Source organism: Pezoporus occidentalis, unplaced genomic scaffold (assembly GCF_034315485.1).
Source record: "Pezoporus occidentalis ecotype Australia unplaced genomic scaffold, CSIRO_AGI_Poc_V1 ctg20, whole genome shotgun sequence".
In the NCBI taxonomy this organism is placed as follows: Eukaryota; Metazoa; Chordata; class Aves; order Psittaciformes; family Psittacidae; genus Pezoporus; species Pezoporus occidentalis.
Genome location: NW_026913856.1, coordinates 3,477,515 through 3,491,905, shown reverse-complemented (window position 1 = coordinate 3,491,905; position 14,391 = coordinate 3,477,515). Strand labels below are relative to the sequence as shown.

Here is a 14,391-nt window from a genome sequence, read left to right as displayed (position 1 = left end):
CTATTCCCAGTCTCCATACAGCTATGCTACTGATTTGCTCAAGCTTCTTTCCATCAAACGTTTGAGTCCTGCTTGCTTACCAAGCAAAGGCTTTGTCATTCATAGAAGGCAGGAAATTTCTCCCATCCCCACCCTTCATCCATCTACTGCACTGCCACAGCAAACACAGCACCTGCCTGTGAGCCCCAGTCAACGCAGGGACCCAGTTACAGGCTTGTTGCAGGAGCAGAGCACTGAGAGCTGGGGCAGGGGCAATGACAAATGCTACATTGCCAAAAGGTTTCAGATAGTTGGCATCTACTAAAGGCATTTCTGCTTCCCTAAGCCAGTCAAATGCCATCTGAATTAAGGGAGCATTATGCCCTGCAGGTGTTAGTCCAAGCAAACACTTTGCTGTTTAGGAATTACTTTGGTGTTTTTTAGTTTATGGAAAAATTTAGTCTCCTGAACGTTCTTTCACAAACATGGTCTGTACAGATATATTATCTGTGTCATGTTCAACTTGTCTTCCTTCAGAATGACAAAATCCTTCTTTTGTTTTTACCTTTTCCCTCTTTTTTTTTTTAAACAAACTCAAAATACTCCTCTACAGATCCTGCTACAAGGCAAAAATCCTGGGATTGCATGGGAATACACATTTTCCAAAACCAACAATGAAAACAAGACATCTGTCAAAAAACACAGCTACTCATGGGTGACAGTGCATTCAGAGTGCTCAGCTACCTGTGGTGGTGGTAAGTAACTTCCCAATTGCCAGTCATCATTGTCTTTGTTTTTTTAGGGCATTTCAAACATTTCAGCTGCCTTTAATTTTGCAAAGGTGCATCAATACATATGGGGGTTACACTGAACACATGGTCCCTATTTTTTTATCTGACAACTTACAGTATAGATGGAATACCTTCATACATCCTTTATAGTAAAAAGAAAATCACACCGGTCTCAGTTCATGTCACTAACAGTGATTCAGTCTTTTTTTCTATAGGTAAGTCCATAGCCATATGATATCTTACATTGAAGTAATGTGGAAAGTAAATATGTGCTTTGATGGTATAATTTGGGAGCAAAGAAAGATAGCAAATAATGAGTAAAATTTATCTTACCTGTAGAGAATAATTGAAGACTAAAATATTATCAAGACCTTTACAAACAGTTGCACCTTAATTTTGTCACTGTTAAACTACAAATACTTGAGTTCTGCCAGCTCAGAGTCTGAAATCCTGTATAAGCTGAGGATTTCTTATTACCATATTCCTATAGGTATTTGCATTGTGCAGACCATGTGTTTGTTCTTCTAAATCCTGGATGATCTGTCAGTGAAGGTAATTCTGGGATGTAATGAAAGCATAAAATTGGCATGTGGGGAGTCCTGCAAAAAGTATGGAGAATTAACATTTTAGTAGCCCTTAAATTGGAACTGAGTCATATAATAAGATTATACAATGCAGTTGTCTTTAATACCAAATAGTAGGACTGGGTAACCAAGGAAATGATGCGTTATGCTTCTGTATAGGAAAAAAAGTTCAGGTGAAATTCAGGAACCTCTTGCTATTGTGTTGTCAGGCCTCACAGCATCTGAATAAACTGTTTATGGAAGAAAGACTCTCCAGGAGCACTGTAGACATAAAATATGACAACTGTATTTTTATTGCTTCCCTTTAAAACAAATAAAGGTTGCAGCATGGATATAAAGATGCTAGAAGCATGGCTGTTTTCAAATTTGAGTTCCTGTGCCCAGTGAACCATGAGTGAGGGGAATGATACATCTCAATTAAAGATAAATTGACAAAATCACTTCATCTCTTAAGGCATTTGTGGTCTTCTCTGCCATCTGTCCTGATGTTGACACTAGATGAGTTTAGGAGCAGGAACCTGCAGAATTCTATAAACACAAAATGTTTTGTTGTAGCCTGCAAGTGCATGAAGACCGCTCTAAGCAAGCAGTGATAGTTTCTGCAGGGAATTAGGATTTGAGGAATTACTGCTTTTTTGCTGTGGGAAGATTCTACAAATATGCTGTTTATAACTGAAATGTTTCATCTGACTTCAGTAGTACCTGTGTTGCAGAAAAGGGAATTAATGTTAAAAAATGCTGCCAAATGAAATCCTATTTTATTTATTTCAAGTCAGTGGAATTGAACCAAGCATGAGCTTCGACTTGTTTAGTTAAAATTCTTCCCTACTACTTTTTGTTCTTATATTTTGAATAAACATTTGTTTTACTGTATTTGTTTTCTAATACATCCATAGGACACATTACAACAAAAGCAATTTGTTTAGAAGATCATCGTACGCGAATTAATTCCTCCTTTTGTGGCCCAAGGATGAAGCCTTTAACTGAGGCAAAACTATGCAACACTAATCCCTGCCCAGCATAGTAAGTGCTCTCTATTTTTGTACCTTTTTTGCTATGCCTTATGACTGAGTTCACCATGAAAGAAGTCCTCTAACAGGCAGACAGGACTGTATAGCCTGCTAGATGAACCCACTTTTATTCTGTAACGTAAATCAGTAATTGTTTAAAAATGTTAGTTGTGTAGGCTTCTGCCCAACGATAATAATAGAGGCAGTATTTCTAATGTTGCTAAGCAGGACCTCCCGAGGATTGCTTGCAGCTCTATCACCATGCTGGGGTTAGCTATGTGACACCGAGTAAATCTAAGTTACTTAGAGGCCTGTTCTGCCACCTTTACTCACCTTGAATCAGTAAGACCATTTCCTGAGTAAAGTGCTACTCCCCATGTGGAAGCTTGGCCCCATGACTCAGATTCCACATATTAGATTAGGTTAAAAGAACCTTGTGAAGTATAATTAGTGCTTTTTGGACAAAACGTCCCACAGAGTATTATGATACCAAGGAGAGGACTATCTAAACCAAATAAATCATCATCAATGCTCCTGGTGCCCACAAAAATAAATATGAAGACATTGCCTCTGTGAACAGTCTTATTTTCTAAAAGACATGAGAAAGGTGAGATGCAAAGGAAGACATTGACATACAGATAAGTGTTTAGAATCCAGCTGGCCTAAATCAATAGAGCTCCTTTAAAAACAAGTGAGTTATGCTGATTTATGGTAGCTGTAGTAGGCGTCCTTTGGAAAAAAAAATGCAGTGTGCTCATATAATTAAGCACAGTATTGTGTGGCTTGGAATATAAGTGGACAGATTGAAGGACACATTGGCCATCTTTCTCCTGCTGTTTTTTTTCCTCACTTTTGGATTTCTGACTTTGCAACCCAACCCTAGCATTGTTTTAATTTCATACTAAAGATCAGAAAAGCTGCAATATGTTCAACAAGACACTCTGACTTCCAGGACAGAGAATTTCTAAAGCGATATGTTGAAAAATGAGGAGTCTTTCAGTGAGAAATAAAGACAGATGAAGATGCATTGAAGTGCACAGGCAGCAGAAGGCAGAGGAAATGGAGTAAAACTCTAGACTTGGTGTCATCTGCTGGTTTATTACTCTGTGGTGGTAAAAGCAATGGGCTGTAGAAGCAATTGGCTAAGTCTGCTCCCATACTTCATAAAATAACACATTTAATGAAGCTTAATAGAAAGCATTCCTCATCTCCTCTGTCCAGAAGAGGATGATGGGGCAAAGCAAAAAGATGGGTATGTTCTGCAGTGGCTTTGTTTTTACTTAAAAATCCATAGTTTGCAGTATGTTAAACATACTAAAAAATAGTCCAGTAATAGTTTGGAATTTCCTGCCAAATTTAAAGATTACAGAAGAGTACACAAAATCCAAATGGCAAATTATGCATTACGACCACAAAACGAGAGCGATAAGATTTAAGTAATGGCAACATGTGACAGGAGAGCCACATGTTCCTGCTTCAGCAGTTTCTTTAGATTGCGTTTAGCCACACGATTTTCTCAATACCAATTTTAAATAATCTTTGTAGCCAAACGCAATCCTTCATATGTGACTTATCTTCTGCCAGAACTATTTTTATCCAATGAACTCAGTATCATGTACACATAAATGTCTTGTCTATGATGTCCCCAGGAGTCTTTTTAAGTTGTTTATGCTTACCTTTGCTTTGATGTGGCCTTGTTATGCTATAAGGCTTCACCACAGTCATATTCATTTCTACTGACCACACACGAAATTGCCATTTCTGTTAACCAGAGATCCTGTTGTACTTTGAACATCCACTGATACCCCATCACTGAAAATGCTGACTATGCATTCTGACATGCAGTGCAATGTTTTCATGCCGAAACTGCTCTGATATTCTTAGCTTTACTACTTTTAAAACACAATTAATGACTTGAACCCTAAAAAGAGTACAAAAAAAAAAAACAACCCATAAACCCCCAAGCCACCTTTAGGGAAACTCATTAATTAATTACTTTTGAATCCTTGGGATATGTTAATGTGTGGAGGATCTACATGTAGGACCATGTCTTAAGTTAACAGATTGCCATTCATCTGAGTGAAACTGTGCCAGACTCTCTGCTGAGGAATCTGCCCAGAAAGTCATGGCATGTAATAATTCCCATAAAACTGAGACAGCCAACATCAAAAAAATGTAGCTTTAATAAATAACATCGAAGAAACAAAGAATGCTTAATAGCCAGTAAGTAAAGCAAAAAGAAATATGGTACGTGCAACAGGCAAGGGAAGGAGATGACTAACACGAGATACAGTTTTGTGTCAGTTTTGTGACATAAAAGAGGCTCCAGAGTTACAAAGGTCAGTAAGGAATAATTCCTGCATAAGAACAAAGACTTATTAGTCTGAGTAGGAACAAACTACTGTCCCGACAGCAAAGAACACAGAAAGGCATCGGTACAGTGCACTGTTGTTATTGGATTTCAGAGCTGCCAAATCTAGTCATAATTATTTAGCTATTTGAGCTAATGAAAGATACTCTTGGATCACAGCCCAGATAATCTTGGAAAATGGCAGTTTACTGCAGGACATTAAAGTAGGTTTATTGCCCTCGCCTCTGTGAAGAAGGAAACTTTCTGGACAGTTACTGTGAATAAACTCTTAAAATGAACATTTCTGGTAGTTCTACCAATCAGTGTTGTCAGAAACACCAAGGCAAACTAATTAAAAGTTGTAAAATGGATTAAAACTATAACTTTTTTTCCAGAAGTTTGCATTGCAATAGTCCAAATATTTATAAATCAGACAAAAAGGAAACTTCTGACGTGGTCTGGAATTACGTAACTACTGACTTTTCACATTAATATTTCTTTGTCCTTAAATGAGTGCTTTTTATATTTCCCACTAGTTTTGGCAGTTACTGAAGTTACTGACTGAGAGTTGGGATTTCTCCTGTTCCCAAAGGGATTTTTCCAAAATAGGCTTTTTATACATTTTTTACAAATTAGAATTAGATTTGTCTTCAGGCAGATGTGGACAGACAAATGGGATGCTGTTCATCTTTCACACAGTAAGAAAAGTAAAAAAAACTATATGTAAGCAGCTATTTCAGTGGTTATGGGACTGCTGCTGTGAGAAACTGTAGGGTAGGCCAAGCAGCTGGATGTCAGATGAGAGCCTTTTCTGTGGCAAACATTATTAAAAATGTGCAAAATGGATGTTTTAAAATCTTTAATTTCAGTGCTGCGTCTTTAAATGAGACTTCTCAGCTTGAGTAGTTGTGTTTCCTTTATAGTTTCCTTTGTTCTTTCACTTCTGTTTTCCTATCTAGTAGTTATTTTATGGTCTTACATCAACAAAGACATGTGGTTGGTTGTTTGCAAAGTGTCCCACAAAGGCTGGGGACCCAATCAGTGTGTTACTAACAGAAGTACTGAGCAGCTACTAGTATTTAAAAACTGAACTTACCCTGAGCAATTGGTGGTAACTGTTCAGATTCTTGTGTCACTTCTGTGACACGATGTGTAACTGAAGTGTGCCTGTGACTGGAGAAGGGATTTGCAGCTTTTGCTGGTTATATTTCCTTTGCTTTATTTAGATTCTACATCATCTGTCGGACAAATTTATTAGTCTGAGGACATTTAAATCCTCAAGATGCTAATGACAGGACTGCTGATTTTAGCAAGCAAATTCTTTTTTGTGAATAGAGGCCGGTAAGATTTGACATAAATAGCACTGATCGGCACCATGCCAACATCTGTCTTGCGGCATGAGTGAACCTGCACACAAATGCACAGGAGGTACTGGCTCAGCTAAACTAGCCCCATTCCTTCTCTTCCACACCAGCTTTCCCTTTGTACCAGCTGAGGAGAATCTTCCTCAACTTCCCTGTCTTCTGAAGAGATGTAAAAAGGAAAAAATGTAAACCAAAGGGCAGAACTTTCCAATAATCAAATCTTATTGATTTTCAGAACTGTTTTCATTTATTTGTATTCTTCCTTTGGCTTTGGGTGTGTTTGTCTATTTGGAGATCTCTTCGGCAGCTGAAGTGACAAAAATGATCATCCTACCATTTATTTAGAAGAGGTTTTTCTTTTTGTGTTTTAGAGAGCCTTTTTTTTTTTTTTTTTTAATTAGAAGCGTAGACGTGGTTAGAAAGGCATGGTGATTTGTTAGCCAAACCCTTAGATCTTCTGGATACTCTACCAGCCTGGCAGCATTTTTCACAATCCCTGTGGAATTCAAGATTCCAGGTCAAATTCATAGGCAAGCTGGTTCTGGTAGATGTAGAGCTGTAAAGAAGTAATACTAGTTTTTCTAGTTGTTTGACTTATATTTCGTCCCTAGCAAAATGCTTCATGCTTTGAAAATGGATGATATAACTAATTATGTTTTTTTGATTTCCTGAACAGATAGAAGTACATCAGGAGAGCAGGATCCTGAATAATTCCCATTTGACAGGGGGCTTGAATGAATTGATTTTATAAAGCTAACTAACTGGGCTCCTGTGTTTCTAATATGATTTTTTCTTCTTAGCTGGTCAACAGGTGAATGGAGTGCATGCAGCAAATCTTGTGGAGGAGGGCAACAAACCCGTCTCATTCAGTGTGTTCAGAAAAGGGCTTTCCAAAGAGAAGAGGTAGTGGCCCATTCCCTGTGTCCCATCAGCACCCCTACGCAGGTGCAGATGTGCAATAGCCAGGACTGCCCACCTGAATGGAGCCCTGGTCTATGGTCTCAGGTAATTTGGAGAAAATCTTGCATTTTTGTCTGCTGGCATAATGCAAATATTGCCAAAAAAAAATGTTCAGAAAGAATAACAATATGAACTTTGTGAGGGTCAGTACTTTGCAAGTGGCTCTGTTCATGAAGATAACATGTAAATAGGTATATATTTTAATTAACCTTCCTATGTGCTCAGACAGGAGGGCTTGACAGAAGTGGGCATGTGGTGTCCTTTCTGGTATGTACAAACAGAAGGGTAATTTTTTCTGGTTTTATAACTGAAGGCTCTATGAATTCCTCAAAGCCATCACACCCCTCTGAGATTACTTCCCGCAGTAATATTAACTTTTCTCAGAGATTATAAGCAGTCACGGAATGAAGAAATATTTGGGGTTAGAGTTGTGTGTTAATGCACACACATGTGAATTATGGGTAAATAGATTTGTGATGTACATGCTCACTAATCACTTCTGTACATTTGCCTTTGTTAGAGTAACTGTTCCACTTCAAGTAGAGCACTGCTGCAATTAGTTGCCTGGAGGGGCATAAGGCCCCTGAGCAGATACCTGTGTGCACACACCCTGCTCTGCAGACTTGACAACTGCCTGACATCAAACCAGCCTGATTTAAAACACACACACACTTAACACAGAGCTCATCTCTGCTCTTTCTTTCACTCCTGTTGATGCAGGTATGAACTGTTAGTGTAAGGATAAGTGAAGTACTGGGAAATCTGGGATTTAAGTGAGAGCTGCCAATACACTTATGTCAAAATAAGCTACGTTATTTTCACTTTTCTATCTTCATTTAGTCAGATTCAAGGTGGATTTAAATTTACTCAAAAATCTGTTACTTCTGTGTCTAGTTCGTGGTAATGTTACTCTTCGTGTGTTGAAGAACATCTTGACCTAAGCTGAGTAGCACAGACTGCCCCTCCAGCAGGGTGCCCATAAACTGACTAGGACAGACAAGTAATTACTCAACACTCCACTGCAACAGTTTTAACACTGAAAAATGGAACTTTTTTTTTCCCCTATATGTGAAGGAAACCTTAGTGTGGGAGGAGACTGTAAAAAGCAAGCATGATCATTAGATCCTTAAAAAGGAAGAAAGAACAGTCTTCAAACGCATTCACACTTTCAAACTTTTCTTCCTCAAAAACTAAATTAAAAAAAACCCCGCAATTAAACAAAAGCAACCAATAAAAAAAAAAACAAAACAAAAAACGAACCAAATTTCCTTCTCTTTAGGAGGTGTAAAATTCAAGTTGGAATTTTCAAATAAGCCCATGAAAATTAACCTCACAAGTACTGCTGAAATGTAGTGAACAGGCCTATTGAGCAAGTTGTTAGTGAGGATTTTAAGATTCAGCTGAAAGCTGTTATATCACAGGCTCAAAGGAGCTAAAGAGGGGAAAAATGCAAAATATTCAGCCTCTCTACACAAATCAGAGTGATTTTAAGTGAAAAGAGTTGTTTATTGTTTTGGGGAAAGATTAAGCATAGAGATTTTCAGAATGCAGATATTTCTGTTGTATCCTCAGTATAACTCTGCTTTCAAGACATCTTTTTAAAACATTTGGGTTTTAATACTAGTGCAGGACTTTGCCTTGGAATGTGCCCCTTAATTATTAGTAAGAACAATTATAAAAGGATGGAAGAAGGTAGAAAGCTGGCAACATTATTTCGGGGCCATTTGTTTCTTCATTTCATAGGACTGGCTCATTCATGCATTTTGTTGTATGCTAAGACAGTGGAAACTACAGAATGTATTTTCAAATAAAACCCAATGCAGCAGTGTGTATTTATTCACTCACTGGGGACTTGCCCTAAGCTTCAGTTGTAATCTTGGCAATTAAAATATCTCTGGTCAAACTTCCTAACCATTGTCTGTATCAGATTCTGTCTTGTAGTGAGGTTCATTTGGTGAAGGAGTTATGTACTGATTCCCTGGGTAGTTTTCTCTGCCTGTATCCCATCCCTCTAGGCCAAGGTGAGGACAAAATAACAAATAGCTGAGAACTTTGTTGGGAGATTTTGCGATGGAAGGTTAGGACCAGCTTTCAGCTATACTGCCCAGGGAAAAAAGCATATTGCTCACAAGTCCAACTTACCTCATCTACGGAAGAGAGATATTACTTATCTATTCTATATGGAGGCTGTAAGAGTTCAGAGTTTACATTAAGAAAGAACTTAGAACAGTGTTTCAGAAGTGACATACAGATGTTACTGTTATTTACCAATAGAATTTCAAGTTTACTTATAATGGCAGCTACCCAGCACGTTAGCCATGGTTTCTGTGCTCTGCTGTAAAACACAAACAATGCCAATTTTCATTTCCTCTAGTTCAAATGAATGTTTCTTTCCATCACAGTGCTCCAAGACTTGTGGGAGAGGTGTTAAGAAACGGGATGTCTACTGCAAAAGTACTGGTTCTCCCAAGGTTAAAATCTTGCCTGAAAGTATGTGCAGCAAAGACCATAAACCTGAATCCCATCAGACCTGTGTGCTAGGACGCTGCCCCAAGAACGACCGGCTCCAGTGGGTGGTTTCTTCCTGGAGTGAGGTAAAGCAGTATGGTTACATGGCTTGGCTGCTCTTGGAAATATTGACTCAGGGATATGCACAAATCCTGTGGGGGAAAAGCTGAGCTGTCATTTTTGAATCAGGTGTGCTAGGCAAGCAGCTGTAGAAACACAGCTCTTTACATACAACTGCAGTTAGATGTACCCCAGTGTCTTTGTCTTTCACTGACTCAGATTCATATTTCATTTTACGCATTATGGAACATGGTCTTTGTGGGTTTAGTTACACAGTGTTTCTGTAGTTTTGCATAACTGGGGGTCTCTTGCACATAGCACAGTCTCCTTTATCTGCATGTGTTCCTTTAGATTTAAACAGTATACTTTGCCCTTGCAGTGCTCTGTCTCCTGTGGCCCAGGTGTACAAAAACGAGAACTAAAATGTGGAGAGAAAACCATCCATGGGAAATTGATCACCTTTCCTCAGAGAAGATGTAGAAACATCAAAAAACCAAACACTAAGCTGGAAGAAGGTTGTAACAAGGGAGCCTGTCCATCGCAAATGCTGTATAACATGGTGTCTGGCTGGTATTCCTCACCCTGGCAGCAGGTAGGAATGGGAAACTTTCTCACCTCTCTCCCTGTCCCAGCTAGCACTCTGTCCAGCACTATTTCATGTCTTGACTTTTACAGGGCTTATAAAAGGATAGTGTTTTTCTACACAGTAGCTCAAGTAGCAGCCCTTAGTGCTTTTCACTATGCAGCATTAGAGGACAAAATAACTGCAGCATGGCTCTTGGACAGTGTATCCACTGTAATTAGAAGTTGGTTGTGGTGATGGACTTAGGGAGCACCAAACCTAGGAAAGCTGTGGTGTCATATGCCACAGAACAAGCACTAGAGCTGGGATGTCACAAACACCAAGCTACCTAGATAAAAGCTATCACTGGTCTTACATTGTGCTGTAGTCAAACATCCAATTGTATGGAGGAGACATCTCCAGTACTAGCGGTCCACAGGTGTCTCCTGCACCTACCTATTCTCTAAAGAAGGATACACCACTCAGGCGCTGAAACATGGTGCAGCTGGTCCACATCCATCATGTACTTTGGTGGAGCTCATTTCTTTGTCCTGAAACTGAAGAATGTCACCTAAAAATGTTATTCGTGCTTGAGACGCACTACATTCTGTGCTCATTTTCCAACACTTTCTTCTCAGTCTTTTTCAAACTGCACTGTGGTTGAACTATTACATATCTATATGTACAATGTATTTGAGCATCTGCACAGATTGCCTGCAATTCACTAAATGCTATGATTAATTATGGGATCAGTCTGTATTTGTTTCTACATTCTTGCAAACAAGCTTCTGTATTTCTGGAACTTATCTACTTTATGAGTCATATATCAATGAGACACACACTCATTTAATAACATTTACATGAAACAATGTATGCCTGACAATTGTAATCAGATGAAAATGATCACATTTATCTTAAAGACAACTTTTCATGAAACACATACAAGTAAAAGGCTTATTAACTTTTAAATACTTCATAGATCTTCCTGCAAATGCATAGTGGTTCTCCCTAGATACAGCTATAATTATGGTTCCAATGGGAGTTTTATCCCTGTTCAGACAGCAGGATTGGGCCCAGAGGCTGAGAGTTCAAAGAAATCAGTGCAGACAATCAGGAACAGGTTTTCTTCAATGTTTCATGTCTGTCTCCATGCCTGAGTGAGGAACCAGATTTTCAGCCGAATCCTTAAATAACCAAACTTTTGGAAGGGAGAGCAGATACATGCGTCTTTGAAAAGTTGGTCCTGATGGGGGTTGCTGCACAGCAACACATCCTTTCCTCACCTCTCTTGCTTTGAAAATCTCATCCAAAGCTCTGAAAGTTACTGCTTCAGCTTTTGTGGGCTCCCAGAGAGTCTCTGTAAATGAAAAGCGGCTTTTACTGTTTCCTCTTCACAGTGCACAGTAACATGTGGAGGGGGAGTGCAAACCCGCAGTGTACAGTGCCTGCGCCATGGAAGACCAGCTTCTGGGTGCTTGCCCCAGCAGAAACCAGCAGTCCTGAGAGCCTGCAACACTAACTTCTGCCCCATCCCTGTGAAAAGAGGTAAACCCCAGCTCTACATGCTGCAGCAGGGTTGGTTGCTTGGAACTCTATATCGAGCAAAAATCACCTTTTCCAGTTACGCCCACTGAGGATTTGTATTTGGCATGTTCCTTCATAAATGATTTTCCCCCAGACTTTCCAGCTTTACAGTTACCGTCTGATACTACAGCATCTCTTTTCTCATAACGAACTCTTTTAAAGCACACTTGGGAGCATAACTGACACAGGAGATGTAAAAAGAAAGAGTTTGTCAAAAAGTAAGGTCGTTTGGTTCTGAGCCTCATCTTTATCCTATCTTGTTGTATAACATAAAAACATCCTATCCTGTTACTGGTTTATGGTTAATAATAGTAATTTTTGAACTAAGCAATGTGAATTTGCTATACAGGTTTAGCCTTTTGAAGTCTGCCCAAACTTCAGATTGCACCATATCCTGGGAGTCCCAAAACATTTTGTCTAGAATGTACATCTCTGCCTACTACTTCTGATTAGCATAAGATGTGCAGTCAGTGAGCACTGCTAAGGTCTGTCCCCATTTTTGTGTCTACTGTGTTCCACTCCCCCTCTCCAATGTGTTTTGCAATTCTAGAGGAGCAGGAGGAAGAAGAGGGTTTGTGTCACTCTGAGTGACAGCAGAGGAGTTCTCTCAGAACCACAGCAGAAAGCAAGTGGTGCATTAGCCCCATCCCACATATTTGCTGACAAGCTGGCTACTGTTTATGACTCCTTAACTTAAAAGGCTTATAGAGATCTGGGTTTGTCCCATATAATGCTAGTTATCTAGGTCTGCTAAAGCACTAAAATACCATACATCAGCTGTCTTGTTACCATTTTAAACCTGGGAGCTGCAAGTAACCTCTGTAGAACCCAGGCCAGATTGCAAGAGAAAGGTGGTAACAGAGCTGGGAGCAAAGGTCAAGCTTTGGCCTTGCATCTTGTGAGCTGACATTGGCCAGCCACCCCCTCCTTGACACCAACTGCTGCCATTCACTGCACAGAGACCCCGGAACACCCAGAGGTTTCTTAACAGACTCTTCTACTGCATCATCTCGGGACATGTAGTTATCAAACTGATATATCAGGGGACCTGAATACAAACAAGGATGTATAGATTAAATGGCCCTGAAAGGGATAAGTGAATAGTTCTGTATTTTTATAAGTAAATGTTCCTAACACTTCAGATTAGCCTTCCTAAAAAGTTCTGCTGTACTTTGGAGTTTCTGTATTATGTCCTTTTCTGTCATGACATAGCAAGCACTTTTCATTCACCTTTGCTCTGCTCTGCTGTATTTCATGTCTGCAGTAATGTCTGTTATTAATTTTTGCCTTGGCCTGTTTCTGTCTCTCCTCACATCTGCAGGAGCCCTTTCTCCTTTATTATAACTGGGTCATCAGGCCCTAGAGATCAATTATCTCTTCACTGCTCTGTAACTTTCTGTCTAAACCAGCAAAAAGAGAGGGAACCAGCTGTGCTGGAATCACATTGAAGCAAATGAGTTGCTATTATCAGCCATGTAGCTCCAGCTCAGTGATCACAGTCAAGAAATTAATGTTTCAGGGAGAGTTTACACACTTTCCTAGACAAGCTGGGTCATTTCCATCCCTCTGTTAGATGCAGTTACGGTCACCGTAACTCTGAGGAAATCCAACTGCCTGTAATGAATGAAAATTTAAACAACTCAAGTATAAATACTTGAGTAAACAGAAATAAGAAAAGGGCAGCTTGATCCACATCCATTGAAATCTGTGGAACTCTTTGCGTTAGTTTCAATAGTCTCTGGATTAGGTCCCAAGAGTAAAGTGTTCAGCCTTACCTCTGTCATGTCAGCACACTGCACTGTGGTGTTCAAAAGGGGCAGAAAGACTTACTCACATTGCCTCCTTAGTGCTTATAAAGTTTTTTAAACAGCAGTTTGTAACTTGAAAGTCTCAATCAGAACAGCTTTCTGCACTTTGTGCTGTGTGCATTTTCCCAGTTCCTGGACAGCCCTTTGTTCGAGATCAGTATTTTATTTATGTAGCTTTAGCATTTACAGACAGGCTTATTTTTTAAAAAACCTGAAGAATAAAATGGCATATTTAAATAAAATATTATTATTTGCTTATTAATTCAAATAAATATGAGGGTGATAGAGGTATACAAAATCACCTTTGCCATCATATAAAATGGAATCAAAAAAAGCAAAGTGGTGTGACTAAAGCTCGTGTAGAGACAGAGAGCACTCCTGGCCCAAAGACTATGACAGAGTTGTCTGTGCTATGTGAAGGAGCATTTATCTTCTGTGACTCAGCTTAGCTGATGGGAGAGCACAGACAATGGTGGCGAGATTTTTCTTCACTGTCTCCTTGTAAATTCCTTTTATTGACCATGTAAACAGTAGTTCTGAGAGTTGAATGGAATCTTTTCTCATGCTCACAGGAGATTTCAGTTTAGCTATAAATTCTGCTAAACCTCATTTAAATGTCTTACTGCTCTCTCAGACATGGTGAGTTTGTTTATAAATCATCCATATGAATCATCACTCTGCTCTTTTAAAGGAGCATAAAGCATCCACTACAGAACTGTGGAAAGGAGCAGCTATGAAATGTTTTTAAAGTGAGTGGGCTGTGTGTATAAATGATCTGTATGTAAATTTAAGTGAAATAAAATCTTAATTGAAAAATACAGTGTATTTGTA

General features: G+C 39.2%; 1 protein-coding gene across 3 annotated transcripts in view; it reads left to right on the top strand.

The window, feature by feature from the left end:
• The window catches only part of ADAMTS18 (ADAM metallopeptidase with thrombospondin type 1 motif 18), a 75,667-nt gene that overhangs the window by 58,498 nt on the left and 2,778 nt on the right, over positions 1-14,391 (top strand). For all 3 annotated transcript variants that reach the window (XM_062618273.1, XM_062618274.1, XM_062618275.1), the window contains 6 exons: positions 593-734; positions 2,251-2,377; positions 6,879-7,083; positions 9,441-9,632; positions 9,986-10,198; positions 11,566-11,713. In XM_062618273.1, the coding sequence (XP_062474257.1) occupies positions 593-734; positions 2,251-2,377; positions 6,879-7,083; positions 9,441-9,632; positions 9,986-10,198; positions 11,566-11,713 (1,027 nt within the window). The remainder of the gene's footprint in view (positions 1-592; positions 735-2,250; positions 2,378-6,878; positions 7,084-9,440; positions 9,633-9,985; positions 10,199-11,565; positions 11,714-14,391) is intronic.